At 37.1% G+C, this 20,258-nt stretch overlaps 1 protein-coding gene across 2 annotated transcripts; it reads left to right on the forward strand.

Moving 5' to 3' along the window:
• Positions 1-758: 758 nt before the first annotated feature.
• Positions 759-17,001, forward strand: slc16a4 (solute carrier family 16 member 4). Of its 2 annotated transcripts, XM_016231760.1 has the most exons (11): positions 759-1,067; positions 1,620-1,742; positions 2,704-2,830; positions 4,754-4,886; positions 5,001-5,133; positions 5,208-5,351; positions 5,432-5,593; positions 6,267-6,842; positions 12,418-12,629; positions 14,071-14,164; positions 15,102-17,001. In XM_016231760.1, the coding sequence occupies exons 3-11, from the start codon at positions 2,808-2,810 to the stop codon at positions 15,305-15,307; spliced, it is 1,683 nt and encodes a 560-aa protein (XP_016087246.1). In that variant the 5' UTR covers positions 759-1,067; positions 1,620-1,742; positions 2,704-2,807; the 3' UTR covers positions 15,308-17,001. The 2 variants fall into 2 exon arrangements, with proteins under 2 accessions (XP_016087246.1, XP_016087247.1); XM_016231761.1 differs by lacking the exon at positions 1,620-1,742.
• The last annotated feature ends 3,257 nt before the right edge of the window (positions 17,002-20,258 follow it).

A 20,258-nucleotide genomic window follows, 5' to 3' on the forward strand; every position in this document is an offset into this window, starting at 1 on the left:
TAATGTACTATTTGTCACTCATAATGTTTAGAAAATGTTGTGAATGTGTAACTGTTTTCCAAGCACAAAAACAGCACTGAGAATAGCAAGTGTGGGTCAACCTAACGATTTTGTGACTATTAAATTAATTATTTTTTATAAATGCACACAATGTATATATTTGTAGAATGTCATGCACTTTATGGATCTACAACTGAAAAGACAAAATATATTATCTGAATTGTAGCTCTAAATAGTTGGCCAATTTTGTGATATGCTGTACATGCGGAAGGTTTGTGTGTGCTTTAAACAGCAGATAAATGTTCTCTTAGTACATTTGTTTGATTAAGATTTCAGAAAACAGCAGGTGTGTTTTAATGTTTGAGAACATAAGAAGTCATGCAATGACTTGCATGGCAATGTTTTACCTGGGATAACAGTATCAAAATGTACAGGTCTAGATCTTGTAGGACAGTCTGTCATTCATTACTGTCTGTTTACCTGTGTTGTTCTAAAAACTTCAAAGATTAACCTGCCATCAACGTTTTAAGGGCCCGAGCATCTCACATCAGTGCCTTTTATGTTTTCCCCCCTACATGATGGTTTCTATCTGAATACCTAAACATTTATTATTTGCCCCTGAAGCAGTCATAGTGTAGTGCTTTGACCTCTTTCAAATAGCCACAGCCCAGGAAAGCCTCTGTAATTAGTTCCACTTCAATACTTAGCTTTTAAGTTCCGGTCACATGGTCATTAAATGCACTAGGGGCCGTCTTTGGCTCTGCACAGCCTGAGCGCATTGCATCCGATCTGTGCCGGTCCGAGGGGTCAGATGTGACCCCCGATAGACTCAGAGACTGGGGGCAAATTTTCAGAAAGCAGGAGAAATTAAGCACAGGGAGTCTAGCCATGGTCAGGGATGACTTTGATAAGACATACCACCACATGTGAGGAGCTGTCACCGGGGAATCCACGAATGTTGCCTGCAGCACAACTGCAGATGCGCGCGGTGAGGAGACGTCTATCCGGATCAAGTCTTAACAAGTGAAACCTGGAATAAAATGACTGATATCGTTTCGGGAAATATGGTAAATCCTTCTTTTCCTGTTTGCGTTTATGAAGTAGTCGATGACAATTCACAAAATGAATTTTTCGGTTGCAAACATGTCCACAAGCAGCCTATATAGAAGACAAATCCGAGGTTTTTGAAGGCTAAGTTTAAGTCTCTCTCTCTCGTCAATTTGGTAATATATTTTATATGCTGTAGGTTAATTTCAACGGCGTGTGATGATTATTATACTGAGTTCTGTGTTCATTAAAACATAATTATATAAAATACATGTAACCTGGCTAGGTTATAATTTTATAGTTCTTTATTTTATTTACTTTTCAAAATGCGATGTTCTTAATGTTTTGTTAATTTAAAAAAAAAACGTTCATATGCAACAATCTAATACGAATGCGTATAAACGACAGGTAGCTAAATGTAATTAACTTTTTATTTACCCCCCACCCCACAAAAAATATATATTTAACTAACATAAAAATAAAACTCGATGTTTTATCAGAACACGCAGCATTGCTCATATAATGCCAGAGGTTAAACTGACGGGGTTTTTTCTGTCGACTGTTATCGATAGGTGTAAAGTACTGCACTCCAGTAGCGCGCATTCACATGAACGCCGCTGGGCTCGCGCGATCCACACACGAGCGCTATGCGGCCGCGGACAGCTCGCGACAGCAGCGGCTCTCTGGCGTTTGAGGTAAGCGCATAAGTGCAACATCCTCGTGATTTTCGCCTCTGCTTTGTTTCATAATATAGGACTATGAACTAAGTTTTTGAGGTTTAACTACACTACCGCACGTCTAGTTGAGATGAGGATGGGGAGGAAATATAGTCTGTGTGGGATGTCCTGAACGGTGTGTTCCCACTGAGAATCTTTGAAGGTTGCAAACCTTTTACAAACGTTTGTTTAAGTGAAAGTTAGGAGTCACGAGGTTATTATTTATGGCTAAATTGAAGAGTGATACTAGATTATAAATTGGACACTTTCTCCCAAAGTTAGTACATGCTCTTAGGTTAGGCCTACTTAATCTTATTATAGTATGTTTCACATTAGGAAAAGTTGTGCATGTTTTCTAGACTCTAAATGTTTGATGTGAAGACACCGGGAGGCAATGTGTGGAAATGTACTTCTGTGAATGTGTTTAGAAAACATTACAGTGAATCAATGGAGAGGTCAAGGAATTTCCTTCCACTCACTGGCTGTAATGTCAGAATAACAAGATTGCATTTGCAGATTCATCAATGAGTGAAATAAAATAAAAAAATTTTATGTAATTCTCCGTTGAACTGAGGATATATAACTAATTAAAAAGGCCAAGCCCCTGCACAAACCCAACACAAGGTAAGAGGGTCCACAGTCACGGGGGTGTAAAGTTCCACACAGGTATGCCAACACAACAGCTGTTTAAAAATTTTGAAAAAAGCAGTACTCCGACTATTCACGCCAGGAATCACCACAGTTATGAAAGCTTGTGACCCCCAGTCAGACATCTCTAACAATGAATGTAAGATTAACTGCGTCATGCATTTGTCAGCATGCATGAAAATTCAGAGAATTAGTTGTTTGAAAGACACACACTTTGGACACCCAATGATTAGAGATTCTTATGTGGGGAAGGTCCAAAAGATAGTAAGTTATAACAGAGTTTGTGTAACAGGTTTGTCAAAAGCAAGATCTGCAAGTTGAGCTTCCAGTGCAGAAGATGACACAGAGTAAATAAGCTGTCGCCTTAAAGGTCATTCATTTTCCTGCGCAACAATTATGCTGCCAAAAGAGCAACACAGGTGAGTCTTTTTCAAGATGTTTTTCTCTAACTGCCTAATATTATGAGATCTAAATTTGTTTTTTAAGATGGATCTTTTTTCATTTTTATAGGTGGCCCTTTTCATTCGTATAGCTACTAATTTTTTTCCAACATTTAAAACAAAGCGACCAGACAGGTTTTGCTTAACTGTCACATAACCTATAATGATTTCATAACACATACCAGAGGAGGAAAACATTGCTTTTGTGACCAAAGATATTGCTCACTCAATCGCTGCATAGGGCAATTACCAAAAATGCAATTGGCACTGGATTTTAAAGAGCCTTTTGAGTGAAAGTGTCAGGGTTAGTAACAGGGTGGACTGTAGACCTTTGAACTGAAGCATTCACACATGTGATCTGACATACATGCATGCATGCAAGCACACACACATGCACAGACACACTCCAGGGTGGCCCTTGTTAAGCACATGGAAGGAAATGTTACTTGCAACACACTGGCCCAATTCATTGCTCTGTAATCCTCTAAGCAGTTTCTGCATGCTTTAGCGTCTCCACTTGTCTGTTTTCTATTGAAGGAACAGCCAACTACTTGAACTCATGAGCTTTATGTACGAGAGCTTTACAAACCACATATTTTCTGTCTGACACGGTTATGTTTTCGTCAGTGAAGCTATGAATTTCCAGATCACGTTGTCTTTAAAAGTTCTGCACACATAATGGCTTTAGATAAAGGGATTGTTCACACAGAACAATCTGTTGTCATTTACTGCAAAATTTGTATGACTTTCTCTCTTCTGGGGAACACAAAGTGGATGCTTTTAGCAGAATGTCCAAGCTGCTCTTTTGAAAGTGAATGGACCATGATTTCAGTGAATAAAGTGTTGCATTTTAGTCCATTTCTCATTTAAGGCTATTGAATGGTTTCTAAAGACCTGAAATGTAGTGCATTAATGCTTCTTTTTCTGCTTTTTGGGGCTTGATTCCCATCAACTTTCACTGTACAGGTACATCCAATGTCAATTTAGATATTATGCCAGATGTCTCCTTTTTTTGTGTTTCACAAAAGAAAGAAAATCATTCAGGTTTGAAACAAAATGTAGGTAAGAAAATTGCGAGTGGGTATATTTTGAGTGAACTGTACCTTTTTTTAAGAAAAAAAGTGTATATTTTCTGTACAGTTGTTATGTGCACGCATACATTTTCAGATCTGCAAACTTCATGTTCATGCTTCAGCTGGAATGACCTGAGGTGATGAATTTGTTTGCTCAGTATTTATAGTTGAGCAAGCGTTTATCTCTGTGAAATAATTCAAACGATCCACCATCTCTGCACAGGGGCTCGCTGTTCGGTTAACTTCATGCCAGGTGTTTGTTTGAACGAACCCGTTAGCCTTTGACCGTTCTTTCGCTCAGTCTCTCTGTGTCATTTTAAACACTGTACTAGACACACATTGTATTCAGCTGTAAATAAAGAGGTCTCATAATACTGATAACCAGTTTAAACCGGTGGCATCCTCATGTTTACTCAAAATTTAACCACTCTGAATAGAATAACCCATGGTACTGATGTCATCACGGTCCACTGCATTCTGGGTTTAGAAAATGTTTAACAGATAACACCAGATCAAACCACATTATGCTGGCGATACTGTATTTGGGTCCAAATGTAAAAAGGGCAAAGGAGATAGAAGAGTAACAGGAGATCAGATTAAAAATTAACTATCACATTTGCCATTTTTACATTCTTTTTTTATCAGTGTTTTGGTACATTGGTTTTTGTCTTAATTGAACCTGTTCATATAATAATAATTGATTAATTATTGTGTTCTTGGAAGCCTTTCATCTGTAAGGAGTTGTATGTTTCAGATGGTGAAGAGGTAATAATTTTATGAAACTTAATCTCTCACTGGTTGATGTTAAGTGGATGTTGTGATGTTTCAGTGATGGCAAGGCTGCCAAAACCTCCTGCTCTGAACAAAAAGTCAAGGCCATGAAGGAGGAAAAGAAGGAGGTTGTTTATGTGGATCCACCAGATGGCGGTTGGGGTTGGATGGTGGTTCTGCATTGTTTCCTGGTATGTCATGAATCCTACCATTAGAGACTCTGATTTAGAGCTTCTTTGCTATGATAAAATTGAGGTGATCTGTATTGAGCTGAAATCAGTTGAATCTGCTGGTGTTTTTTTCAGGTGAACGTGTTGGTAATGGGTACATTGAAGAGCTTTGGGATCTTCTTTGTGGCACTGCAGGATGAGTTTGGAGGCTCGTCCGAGAGCATCAGCTGGATTGGATCCATCATGTCCAGCCTCAGGCTCTCTGGAGGTACGGTCAGCATAGCAACCATCTTCGATCCAATATGACAGGTCATAAACCCAGTTTTGCTTGTGACCCGTTAGGTCCTCTGGCCTCGGTGGCCTGTGCCAAGCTGGGGAACAGGGTTACCTCCATAGTGGGGGCGCTTTTTGTCAGCGCCGGCTTTATCACCAGCATATTTGCCACCAGCGTGATCTACCTTTACCTTAGCATGGGGATAGTTGTTGGTGAGTTTTGTTTTATATGAAAAATAAAAGTATATTATGAGTAAAAAAATGTATCCACAAAACTTTGATTTTTTTTCCAGGTCTCGGGTTTGCTCTTCTTTATCAGGCCACATCTGTTGTAACAGTGACCTATTTCCAAAAGAGGCTGGCAACTGCATATTCTATTGGACGCTCTGGCATGGGTTTGACCTTTGCCCTTGCTCCTTTCACTCAGCTGCTTTTGGATCAGTATGCTTGGCAGGGTAATTGACTTTCAGCTACATTATTATAAAATCTGTAAAATCAGTATAAATCTTAAACTGGTATATGATTCATATACTATTGTTCAAAAGTCTGGGGTTGGTATGATTTTTTAAAAATTTTTGAAAGAAGCTTCTTATGCTTACCAAGGCTGCATTTATTTGATAAAAGCAGTTATATTATGACATTTTATTACTATTTAAATGAACTTTTTTCTATTTTTTCTGTGATGGCAAAACTGAATCTTCAGCAGCCATTACTCCAGTCTTCAGTGTCACATGATCTTCCATGATGAAGTATGGAAAGAGTGGAAGTGTTATTTAGGAGTTTAAAGAACAACATGATTAAAATAGAAATCTTGAGTTATATTATAACTTTATAATTTTACTGTCATTTTTTTTTAAGGCTAAAAAGAAATTTTTGATGTAATAAAGTGACAATTTTTTTTCTGGATCTAATCATTAATCCGAAAATACATTAAAAGTGCAATGCAGCCATTGATTTGAATATTCCTCTTAAATGATAAGTATGTTTTTAATTAATTTTATTTAATGAATTTATGAGCATGAATTAAAAAATGTCAGGGTGTCCTGATATAGTAGTAAAGAAAGAAGTATTATTATTACATGTTAAAATACTATAATTGACACTCATGAGTTTCTCTTCTGTCTCTAGGAGCTCTTTTGATTTTGGGAGGCCTGATGCTGAACCTGATGGCTTCTGGGATGCTTTTGCGGCCCATTAATGTTAGACCTCCAGCTTCTCCCTTGTCAAACTCCACCCTTCATAATGCTGGATCTGAGAAAGATCCTCTTAAGAACCATATAAATGGCAACACATCTATATCAAATGGCACTTCCAAAATGGACAGCTCACCTCCCATTCACAGGGACACACTTATAATAGAGAACCCCGTTCATGAACAGAATACTCTCCCACATCTGGAACTAAAAAAATCCATCCAGAATGGGGTGAATGGTACAGACGGCAGCCAAATGAAAACTTCCCCCGAGATGAATGGGGTTTCTCCTGTGGATTCGTTACTTGAGAACAGCAGAACAGAAAATCTTCCTGAAAACCCCCAAAAAGTGCTGGACTTCTCACTGTTGAAGAACCCTTTCTTTTGCATCTACACTTGGTCGCTGGTCTTCAGTCAGCTGGCATATTTTATACCTTACTTCCATTTGTCTGCAAGGGCCCGGAACCTGGGCATCGACCCTATGGATGCTTCCTTCATCATCTCTGTGGCTGGTGAGTCATATTACCTTTGATCAACCAATGTAACCCTAGAGTCTTGTTTTTCCACCGTCATCTATTTTAAGTATTAAGTGCTTTTTACAGAATTAATTTAGCATTCACAAGGAAATTATAGATAAAGGATTCGTGACAAAGGTTATAAGATGATTTAAATTAAAAAGTTACCTATTGCACAAAAAAGTCCTCTAGTCAGCATGTTTGTTATTGCTGTTCTCTGGCTGCAACAGTTCAACTGTACACTAATAATGTGTAACAGTAGAAGAAATCAATAGGACGTAAGCACTGCTGAGCTATGCTGTGGAAAATGGAGAGACAAAAGACCATGTAATGACAGAGCTAGTGGACAGCATGTCATTAGCGAAGCTGGGTTTTTCAGGGATGGCTTCATCAGGGATGTATTCCAGGAAAGCCATAAAGCCATACCTGATAGATGCACTATGGCCATTGTGCTTTGCAGCAAGATGTGCTCTAATATGGACTTTAAAGGGTTGATGCAAAAACGCAGCCAACTTCACATTAATTATTTGTTAGCAGTTTAAATTCTGCAGTGTTATGCAATGAGTGCTCTTACATAAAAAATGAACTTTGGCATAGTGGCTAAAACCAGAGGGCTTGTAAGTGTCCTATCAATAATGCCACAGTGAATGACTCAAACATTTTTTTTTTTCATTTGTATTTATTTACCAAAAGGTAGTACTATCAAGGTATTGCTTTTAAGGGTGTTGATTATTACCTCCAGTGGTGTTCTTTAGAGAAACAAGAAATACAAGGCACTTATGTTAACATTAAAAAGACTTTATTAAAATGGAAACTTTTTCAGCAAAAAATCATAACCAACATGTTGTCTGGGTATGTAGGAAACATGTGACACCTATTGACCCAATTGTTTGTTTACTGCAATACACACCCTGATAATGGTTCGCTATTTGCAACATGTCTATTGTTGTTTTTCTTCAACTTTATTTATATAGTGCTTTATACAATACAGATTGTATCAAAGCAGCTTTACAGTATTAAACAGGAAAATAGTGTTTCGATATTGCAAGAGGAAAATAGTAAACACTATTTAATTTTTTGTTACATCCTGTGCAATTTTCTTGAAATTCATGCTTCATATTACAATTATAAATGCACTGTTACTGAAATTCTGACTGATATGATGAGCTGTTAGTTATTTTCCTGTTGTGGCTGATAACTGATAAATGTCCGTTAATAAAATGATAAACTAAAAATAAAAAAATAAAAATCGTACATCCCTACTTTATATAGTGGCCCAAAAAGTAACTTTTTGGAGTCAACACTTAAAATGTATCAATGTCTCTAATTTATATAATAATTTTTTGAAAGATAGCACAAGCAAAAATCATTTAAATTCATAAATCAATGAAATAATGGCTCAGAAAAGTGTGGTTTTGTAAGTTTATCATCACTTATTCACAGAGACTGCTTGTTTTTTTTTGACTGCCAAGTTTGCCTGGTTTAAGCTGTCCAAAAATTGCTTCTATGGTCTTCGATACACTATGAAAAGTCACCTTTATTTATATAGCACATTATACAATACAGATTGTTTCGATGCAGCTTCACAGTAATAAACAGGAAATAATAATGAATGTACCTTCCGGTACATACAGATAGCTGCAATAGTTAAGTCAATGAAGTGTCCAACATTCCACACTTTTTTGTTTTTCTGGTTAATTAAGTGCATCATCCGGATATTTGAAGTGTACTTTTTCTTTTTGGAATTTTCAGTATGAATATACTTGCAATAGATATACTATAAAATGTCTTATGCATAAGTGCACAAATTGTGACAATCGCGATATTCCAAATGTCTCCTCTCCCCTACCCCCTCCACCTGCACATTGAAAGATGTTTTCACATCGGACAGGGTGAACAGGGAGCTAACACTCAGGCTCCTCGTGGCGGCGAGCCGAGGGAAGTTGCTAAGCAACAGCCCAAGTAGCTGCCGTGAGGGTTGGTAGTTCAGTGCCCAGTTCTGAAGTGGCAGACATTGTGTGGCGTGCCACCGAGGCAGCAATGAGGACAAAAGAGAGTGAGGAGGCGAGCCAAACACGTTTTGTGTTTTAATGAGCTAGTAGCGATCGGACATGCATTTGGACGCTCTGTACCTCAGTGAGGGCCTATTGTCCGTCTTTGATGTAGTGGGGACATTGCATTCGTCCAGTCCTTTTGTGTCCACTGAGTGAAGTACACAAAGACACAAACACCTGTCACATGCCCGATTACCCTGGTGAAAGTCCCCCTATACACTACAGAGTTTTGTGGACTAGGAACTTCTACTTTTTGTCACTGAGATTCTGTATTGAAGTTTAATTGTGCAAAGCATGACAGGAACAGCTGTGAAACTCAATGGCCCTGCTGGGATTTAAACACACAAACAATGCGCAAAATGTCTTTGGTTCCAAGCAGGGCACACCAGGACGTCACCTTTAGTGGCGCCCCGAGGACATGCAAACATTGAGCAGCTGTTTTGTTTTATGTCTGGCCAGCAATAAATGACTCCACATGTACACAAACTGCAGCATCAGTTCAAGCCATTGGTTCTATATGAGCTGGTCAGATCATACCAACACCTTTGGGCTTTGTGTAAGCATATTCAGTGTGTGATTTAATAGGTTAAGAATGAATATGATCTCGTGTGTGTGTGCATTTTTATGTAGGTCTATCCAGTAAACTGTGACAGCCTGCATGTCAGCAGAGAATCTCACACTTTGGATCTGTTGCGTATGTATGAATCTGCAATAGTGCTGCCTCAGGTCTTTTCCTAGACTGTTCAATAAAGCTCTGCAGGACACGGACATACAGCTGCAGCACAGACAATAGCAAACATTAAGCAGTACTGAACGCTTTGTACGGCACACCACAAAATAACTAGTCTGTTATTATTACTTCTGTTCCTCTTCTGTCACTCTTTGAACTGAAAAACAGACTGTGCCAGAGGCTTCAAGCAAAGTGTCAATTAACTTAAAAGGGGTCCTATTATGCTCTTTTTCAAAGTCTTGATTTTGTTTTAGGGGTGTACTAGAACAGGTTCTTATACTAGGTTGTTAAACATATTTTACATTATTACAACACCTCTCTCCCCAGTCTGGCATGAAAGACTTGAATAGTTCCTGTATCAAATGAAGGCCCGCCTTCTGAAATACAAAATGTGCTGTGATTGGTTAGCTGGGCCAGTGTGTGTTGTGATTAGCAGCACTCGGCGCCGGCGCCTGGTCGGAAAATGTCATTCCCCTTACCATAGCTGCCTGTGAGCTTCAGTGTAAATATTGCATCAAAATCAAATCAATTTGAGCGTGATTTAAACCCGGGTTATTGTAACCACTCTAAGTTCGTCTGCCTTGGGAAAGCTAGCGTGTCTCCGACATAGTGATAACACTCGTTGCCTTCTCTAGTGCAGCTCAACCAGGTCTCGTCCCATTCGTCGGTATTTGTGATATCACAAATCCCAGAAAATATGTGTTGTAGTCCAAACGAGTCGTTCGTTGTAGTTTTTGAAAAGTGATTTCTGTTAAATGAAATAACTCCTTTTAAAGTGAACTTTGTAACTTTGCAGATCTTTTTTTATGCTCAAACAGCAACATTACGGACTAACTAAAGTTGAAAAAGTGAAAAAGGATAATAGGACCCCTTTAAAGTATGTTAAAGGGTTAGTTTACCCAAAAATGAAAATTAGTCCATAAATTACTCACCCTCAAGTCATCCTAGGTGTATATGACTTTCTTCTTTCAGACAAATCCAGTCGGAGTTATATTAAAAATGTTCTTTGATCTTTTAAGCTGTTTCATGGCACTCAGTGGGTGTTGCATGCATCAGTCCAAAAGAAGTTAAATAAAAAGCGTCCATCCATAAAAAAAAGTGTCTCACATGACTCCGGGGGGTGAACAAAGGCCTTTTGTAGCGAATCGATGCGTTTTTGTAAAAAAAAAATATCCATATTCAAAACATAATAATCACTTTAATGTAGCTTGCGCCAACAGTTGTACACGGAAGCAGCTCCGGGCTGATGACGTATGAGGTCAGTGTTGCGCATGCTCATAAACTTTATGAGTCTCGTGAAAACCAAGGTTTGTTAACAGGAGCAAAGAAAGCAAAGTTTCCTTACTTTAGCAAAGGAAGACCAGTCTCCTCTTGGCTTATATAGAAATTCATTCTTACAAAGACATTCTTCTTTACAAATCCTCGTTTTGTGCTTCTAATTAGTGACCGTTGTTTTGTTTTGATCTCTCCCCTGCGCTTCCGTGTGCGTCACTTCTGAGCAACCTCATACGCGCCCGGAGCTGCTTCCAGTGTACAACAGTGAGCGTTGTACGTAATCCATTATTACGTTTTGAATATGGATATTTTTCTTACAAAAACGCATCGATTCGCTACAGGGGGCCTTTGTTCAGCCCCCGGAGCTGTGGTTTTTTTATGGATGGGCGCTTTTTATTTAACTTCTTCTGGACTGATGCATGCAACACCTGCTGAGTGGCATTAAACAGCTTGAAAGATCAAAGACAATTTTTAATAAAAGTCATATACACCTAGGATGACTTGAGGGTGAGTAATTTATAGGCTAATTTTCATTTTTGGGTGAACTAACCCTTTAAATAGCGGTTTTTCATGTTTGTTTAATTTACACCATGTAGTTCAAAGGTTTGGGGCCGTTTAATGTTTTTGAAAGAAGTCTCTTATGATCTCCCAGGCTGAATTAAAAATTGATCAAAAATACTGTAAAACAGGAATATTGTGAAATATTATTACAGTTTAAAAATAACATATATTTATTCCTGTTAGGACAAAGGTCATGTGATACTGAAGACTATGCTGAACATTCAGTTGATTTAGTTGATTCTTCAGAAATCCTTTTAAAATGCTGATTTGCTGCTTTTTTGATAAAAATGTTTCATATTAGTTTTTGCTGCTTAATATTAATTAATTCAGATTCATTTTTTAGGATTCTCTGATGAATAAAGTTCAGTAGAACTGAATTTTATTTGAAAGATTTTGTAACAAAAAGTCTTTACTATCACTATTGATCACTGTAATTCATCCTTGCTAAATAGAAGTATTTGTTTCATTTCATATAAAATCTTAATCCAACCCCAAACTTTTGAACAGTATTGTACCGAGTTGTTTTTTTCAAAGAATTAAAATATGCATTATTTATTTATTTTATTTGTGACTAATACTGATCCCTCCATTCTCCATGTTGGGAGAAATAGAGGTATATTTCATGTGTACAAACATTGTAAAAAGATGTTGTAGTGTGTATGCATGATAGCAACTTACATTTTGGAAATCTGAGAAAAATACTTTTTCTTACAAAGCAAAAAAAAGATTTTAAATGAATATACTACATTAGCCATTTAGATCACCAATGGTTTTGTCATTTTGAACCTTGACAGTTACAGTCCTTTACATATTACATGAAGAGGTCAAACAGGTTTGGAACAACATTCCATAATATTAATATAAGACAGCAATAGTGTATAAGGAAGAAACCTTGGAAGAGTCCCAACACTAAGCAGCCCATTTTCAGTCCATCAGTTTTTCTGTCTCACAGGTATAACAGAGACAGTGGCCCAACTTGCATCTGGCTGGGTGACAGACAGGAATCTGGTTCACAAGTATCACTACCATAAGGCCTACCTGATCCTGTGTGGTGTGGTCAATCTTCTCTCCCCTCTGGCCACCTCATACATCTTGCTCATGGTCTATGCTGTCTTCTTTGCCATCTTCTGTGGGGGGTACATGGCTCTCCTACTTCCTGTGCTGGTGAGTACTGGCAAGCCTGGGCCTTGCAAAGATCTTGTATAAATGTGTGTATATATAGATAATATGCTTAGTTCAGTATAAAAATGAAATTTCAGTTGTCTCTGTTTAGTTGTTTCATCACTTTCATTGTTCTCAATGTTACCAGCAGCTTATGAACTCAGTTCTGTTCATTACAAATGGGGAGATCCTAATGCAGTTTCCTTCACTCGTATTATATATGCTCATGGAGAGGTCTTGTTTTTCTAGTATTGAGACATTGAGTTCTTGTGGTGTAATACTGCGAAGGGCAGTGTAAGGAGAGAGGGCTAGATTGACAGGCAGCACTGCAGTACACCCGTTCCTCTGGAAGGAATCTAAGGTTTTACCTTTCAAATATTTTTTACAACCTGGAATCACTCTGTGAACCAGATAGACAAAATGAATGCTTAAAAAGCCCGAGGGAAAACAGTCTGTTGCCTACATGTATAGACATTAAATATGCTTGTTAAATGTGCATGTAAAGTAGTTATTATGAAAATATCTTTGAATTAAAGGGATAGTTCACCCAAAAATGGAAATTCTGTTATAATTTACTCACCTTCAAGTTGTTCCAAACCTGTATGAGTTTCTTTCTTCTGCTAAATATGAAATAATACATTTTGAAGAATGTAGGCAACAAAACAGTTCTAGTCCCAATTGACTTAGTAGTATTTTTTATTTTTATTTAGTAGTATTTTTTTCTGTAATATGGAAGTCAGTTGGAACCAGCAACTGTTCTTTTATGTTCAAAAGAATAAAGAAACTAATATAGGTTTGGAACAACCTTAGGGTTAGTAAATAATGGCAGAATTTTCATTTTTGGTGAACTGTCCCATTAAGAGACTAATCAAATATTGATTCTCCCTGAACCTCAAGAAAGCAAATAAAATATACACAATCAACATCAACACAATACAATTGCTTGTTCAATTGTAATATGCAAATCAACTGATCTGTTATGAGTACATTTGATGAACGGCAAGCTAATTACTGTAGTAAAGCATGATGGAACATAGTTTTTCATACTTTATGGGGTTAAAATGTATGAAAAATTTATGAAATATATACACTGCCATTGGGGTCAGTAAGATTTTTATTCAGCAAAGATGCATTAAATTAATCAAAAGTGAGAGTAGAGTTTGGCATATACCTGTGTGTGTGTGTGATTGATTATATTGCATTGAATTATAATTAAAATTATTATTTTAAATATGCTTCAGTGGGAAAAATGTGTATTAATACATTTTATACGAATGTGGAATAAAAAATTTAAAAAACACTTTTTCTTTAATGATAAATCCTTGTCTATATTCTATATCAAAGTTTGCTAACCAAAGTTCAGTTTTTTTCTGACTTAGTCAGAGAAGTCATAATCTGCCATATGTCATCTGTCATAAATATTATTCATTTCTGTGTTTTCCAGGTAGACTTGGTGGGCTCTGAAAAGCTGAACAACTCGATGGGGTTTTCAATGTTCTTTGTGGGTCTTGGCTGTCTAACAGGTCCTCCTCTGGCAGGTATGTGGAGTTTGGATGAACTCCTTGACTAGATCATGCAAGCGATAAACATCAATAGGTGAACGTAGCCTTGATGTCTTATGAAAATAACCAGCAGCTTTGGAAAGACTTGGCCGTACATGATAATGTGTAAGACAAGCTTGCTTCTGTGTGTGTGGCTTGAGGGACACTGAGGTCGTACAGTTTCATATTTCTGTTTAAGTGGGTTACAGATGGGAGACATATTAACCCACCTAAAAATAGGATCACCTGTCTAGATAGATTTAAAGCATTTTGAACTTATTTAGTTTTCCTAATATGCAGTATATATATGGCTCCTTTTCATTATAATTTATTGCTAAACTAATTCCATTAGGCTACTAGATATATTTATTTGCTGCTATTTAATAAGAATACTCAGTCATCAACACAAATACAGAATCTTCTTACATAGAACAGTTCTACAGTGAAGTACAGTTCTTGGAAAAGCAAGTCTTGAAGAGGGGCCTCCTCAGGAAGGCGAGCATAGACCTTCCCCTGAACTTTGTAACACAGTTATGCTAACATGAACCATCTTGTCAGGGCCCCCACCCCCCAAAAAATAATGAGCAGCCAGGGAAGCAAAACTGATTTTTCTATCCGACCCAAGGCCTTTCCGGATATGACCCGGTGCTGCTTGCATAGTGAAAACAAGCCATGGTTTTAAAAGCGTATCCAGTCAGAAAACAGGTGTGGGGAGATTCTGGGCTGGAAAGTGAAGAAAGATTTCTCCATCAGTCCATCATCTTAAGTGTCAGGTTACTGACCGTTCTCAAGTATATCGTGCAAGGACAGAAAAAAATTTAATGTAAAGAAAATCTGTCTTTTTTCTTCATTGACCACCATTGACTATTTAAGGAAAACTTTCCATCTGTCAGCAGTTTTATTTACATCTAACTCATTGCGTTTCGTCCCAAAGGCTTCCTGTACGACTACACTCAGACCTACGACTGCTCCTTCTACCTGGCAGGTGTGTGTTATCTGTTATCGTCAGTTTCTCTTTTCCTTGAGCCTCTGGCGAGGCGCTGGCAAGCCCGGAAGAAGCGGCTAGAGACGCTAAACCAAGAATTGATGTGGAGTAAGGGCTGTTTCTGCCCGGCGCCTCAGAGGAATGGTGTTGTATAATAAAGGACTAAACTCAAAGCCATTTTACTTTCCACCCTGTCATGTGGTTCACCCTCTGAGGGCTGATCGGAAGAGGACCTGACCTGAACATTTGGCGGGACCACAGCGTGGCAAGCAAATGAATGTTCATTTGAATGCAGAGACCAATAAATTAATGCTTCAGGACACTACAATGCAAACTACTTTGTTTTGAGAATGGAGTTGGTTGAATTGTTTTATATAAATCTTCTTACTTCTCTCACCGCCATCTTTAATGGCAATCAGATCAGCACGAGAACAAAATGAGGAGCCTTCGTCACCACATAAGCTTTTATGTTACAGCTCATGATAAATCTGGATCTTCCTACATTAGAAAGTTGCTCAAATGCTTCCACTGATATGATTGTAAATTTGTATCACAGGACACATAATACTCACTTAGGCAAATATATTAGTAGTGAAATAAGTATTTTGTCAGATGGGGATGGGTCTATGCAATAAGCCTATTAAGACGCTGTGAGCCTCCTTTTTGAGCCTTTAATGCGTGTTCATGTCTGTTGATGTGTTTTTGCTATGAAGCTCAGTACTGTGTAAAGGACTGCATCAAGCCATAATGGCTGCCATCAACAGATTTTGTCATTGGTGCCCCAACTGGAAGACATTTGGGGCCAGAATATTCCAGACATGGGCTTCTTTTTTTTCCACTGGTGCCAAATCAGTCACAATGTCATTTACTGCTGACAACAACCAAGAGATTTTTTGGAACAAACCGCTGTGTGAATACAAGTGAATATTCTTCTGATGCCAAGTTGTGCAAAAATTGGGTCAGTTGGTTTGTGGGTTCATGTGTACCTGTACAAGAGGCCCAGATGCTGAGCATTTATATTGAGCGTTCTCTAAAGTGCAAATCCTTTATTGTGTGTCATTTTTATTTTTAGGTTCCGATTTTGTTGGGTATACTACAGTGCACTGTTTATCACCACTGTTTGCCTTTGTACACAATGACTGTGCTAAATATTCAGTGATGAGAGCCAAAGATGCAATAGAAATATAATTGATCAATCTATGCATTTGAACATGTCCTGTGTTGATAGACATCGCGTTACTGCTCACATGTTGTAGTTCTCTCTGGTAATGTGGTTCTGTGTGAGCTGTTGCCCTCTAGAGGCACGAAAGATGTACTGCTACTGGAATGTTGTATCAATTAACAGGCAGTCCATGTTCTGGAATGTCCAATTCTTTTGTTTCATCAACCAAGTAATGACAAACGAAGTATTTCCTAGAATGAGCAAGACACGCACAAATGCAACAATTTAAATAATAATACGCAATTGAAATCATTGGCCACTGATTTTTTTAGTTTTTGGCAGCAAGCTTTTCCTTATCACACTAAATTGTTTAATGAAAGCAGGGTTTTTGAAGAAATGGGTTAGTGTCTTGGAAAATGTCTATAAGTTGTTTTAAACTAGCCTTAAAGACAGTTAAGGGGACGCAATAACACTATTAATGTCAATGGCAGACTTCACCAGCAATACTGTACTGTTAGTGATTTCGTACTTTTGGAAAAAATGTGATAGCATGATGCTGGCCTGAGGATTATAAGATGAAAGTTTTGTTGTGTGTGTTTTTTCTTTTCTTTTTAAATTATTATTATTGACAATGCTCACGACCAGCAGTACATTTGACAGCCACTGGGTTTCCTGTAAAACATTTGTTAATCCCTGGGAGATCTTATCTAAATTATGAGGAAAATATAAAAGAAAATAATTTAATGCAAACCAGAAAATAGATATAATCTTTGAAACAGCACTGTCTAAAGTCCATTGATTATCTTAATTATTATTAGTGTCTTTAAAAAAAGATTGCATTCATATTAAGATTTGTAATTTTCAAACACACATTCTTTTCATGTGGAACATCAAAAAATAGCACAAAGTAGTGTAAAAGATTATCTTTATTGAGAACACTGCATGTAGCACACAACAATGGTAAGCAGTATATTTACATTTCTTATGCATTGTTCATCATTCCTCAAATACAAAAATATATATTGTATTACAAGAAATCATAAGCATCTATTTGATTCTAAACTATTTTAACAAAATTATTGCAAAAAAATGCTTAACTTAAATGAGCTGGTACTTACAGAAATGAGCCGAGATGAGATGCACTGCAGTCACTGATGAATAGATACCTACAATGCAACCATGATGTTCTGTGGACACCAAAGACAGCACATAATAATGTGTAGAAAATCTCACCTACATAACAAATGAATAATTAAATATGCTTGTTCAGCTTCTAATCAATAACAAACCGTCCTGGTTTCATCTGAAGACAGCCAAGTGTACGTTCATTACTCAGCAGATACTCACATCTGTCCACCTGAAACAAGATTTAGATCAGGACATTGGTTAAAAAACGCCAGCAAATATTCTCACAATAGTGGCCGTTGGTGATAAAAGATAGCAGATAGGTCACCTATAACATCAATGGCTGACAGTTGTAAACTGATTTTTGAGTTTGAAAAATCATCAGTTTCCTCAATACGGTATTAACAGTTCAGAATTAACTCTTTATAGAGAAAAGTCTGATGGCATTCAGTTTGTGCATTTTCCTTGAGTTTCCAATCAACATTCAGAGTAGTAAGATCATTCCTAGTAAGATCAGAGGGTGGAAAGCCTATTGTGAGACCTGAAATAGCTTATAGTCATCATGTGGTAGCTTATGCAGAGAACTAAGCTACAACCAGGAACAATGAGCTAATGTTTGGACTGTCAGACTCAATATGCTCTTTTCATTACTTGGAAAAGTGGGAAGGGAACAGTGTCTGGACTACACAAAGAGATTATGTAAATGAGGCCCGAGGAGGGGCTTGACTGTTACCGGTTACCAAGATACCAGGCCCATTCCATAGCATCTGCAGACAAGCCAGTCAGTCAGAACTGTGGTGAAGATACAGGAGAAAACATTAGAGACCACAGCGGAGTGCCATGGACCGAGACATCGGATTATTATCATCATCACTGGCATGTGTAACTGAAAATGAAGTTACAGAAATGAATTATCACAGCTGTTTCAGCTATATGTGTTAATGCAAATTGATTTGAATGTTGGCCAGTTCCCAAACCGCTCTGCAGAGAGCAGATTTTGGTTAAACTACGTGCCACATCTGTGCTCCTAATGAAAGCGGTCACATTTCAAGGACTGCGCCCTCATGAGGTCACATTTGTCAGCCACCTTAGTCTTCAAGGATGTCTCATTTCAGAAAAGTAATTATAAAATGAACTGTTATTCCCCGAGGCATAAATTATTTCTCTCTTAATTTGGAATGTAATGCTTACTTTTCTAAATGAGGCAGTCTCAATGATGTATGTGAATGATAAATGCAGCCTTCAGAAGGTGCAGCCTTTAAAATGAGACATGCCAACAGAAAGTCAAAATATTAAATAAAAACCAATGTTACTTTAACTGTACTGTGAAATTTGATTAGACCATCTACTTGTTTTTTTATAACTGACGGTAAAACATTTTTGTCAATTCTATTCATATTGATAAATCTATGACTGTATAGACAATTCTTGTTTGTCTTTATTTTTATAAAGTGACCTTCACAGTATACCAGTATTAACAATATCAGTGTAAAGGGGAAAATAATTATAACAGTCCTATAGAGGGAAAAAACATTAAAACAACATTATGTAACCAAATATCTTTTGGACAACCATCATAATTTAAACTAAAAAATTCAACACAACCTCCCACAGAAAGCCCTTGGTTCAGCCTGTCTATAATCAGTGAGGTTTAGTGCAGAGCTAAATGATCAGTTCCATGATTTTCTACAGTCATCTAATAATTTTGTTTGGTTTCTTTCTATCATTAGAAAAAAACACTGCTTAGACAATTCAGTAGAAACCCGTGAAACACTGAAAGTCATACTCAATTATGTTCCAAATGTTTTAAGAAATCATCACAATATAACTTGTTACAAAGTTACAATTCAAATGAACATTAGAACTCATAAGCAAATTAACTGTTAGGATTATAAGGCTGACTAAAAGGCTAAAAGTAAATGTAGTGAAGCTTTAATTAAGAGCTCTATGACATCACAGGCTAAATGGAAGTGTGGGATTGTGTTCAATTTTGTATGTAAATTGTTTTAGATCTAGCTACCTCAAATATTTAATAACCAAAATTAAAATGAAGGAACATCCATGACCTCATTTTTTATTACTTTAATGTTTTTGGGTTGTTTACGGTCATAAGAAGCGTTTGAATGATCTGAATGAAGCGGACAGTTGAACCTGTTTGATGATCTAAGTGATACTACCAACAATTCATTTAGCTTCTGTGAATAATAGGCAAGTTATTAGTTTACCTGCATTTAAAAATATAACAAATGTAATATTACCAACTTAAAGAAATAATTTACCCAAAAAAATGCAATTGTGTCATCATTTACTAACCCTCAAGTCATTCCAAACATATATGACTTTCCTCTGTGGAACACAAAAAGATATTTTGAAGAATGTTTCAACTATATTTGCCAATTAAGTTAGAAGAAAAATAATAAAGTTACATGGGGAAAAAATCTTGTTTGTTCCACAGAAGACAGACATAATAGTTTAGAACAACACGAGTGCATAAATTATGATATAACTGTCATTTTTAGGTGAACTTGTGCTTTAACATTTTATCATTGTTACCAATTTATGCGTGTAAAATCTCAAGCACAATAATCTCCTATCTAAAATATTACATATATTTCTGCATTTGTCTTTTTTTCTCCCAGAAGAAACAAATAAATATGATTTTGGAAACTAGAGGCCAATATATCAGTTACAACCAATGGCAATGTTCTAATGTATTTCCTTAACTGACACTTACCTGCACCAGGTAGACTTCTAAAGTCTAAAGACCTGGTATACAGCAAATACTCCCTACTCACCACCCACACCAGAGGACTGGTCTG

Source organism: Sinocyclocheilus grahami, unplaced genomic scaffold (assembly GCF_001515645.1).
Source record: "Sinocyclocheilus grahami isolate Dianchi unplaced genomic scaffold, SAMN03320097.WGS_v1.1 scaffold399.1, whole genome shotgun sequence".
Taxonomy (NCBI): domain Eukaryota; kingdom Metazoa; phylum Chordata; class Actinopteri; order Cypriniformes; family Cyprinidae; genus Sinocyclocheilus; species Sinocyclocheilus grahami.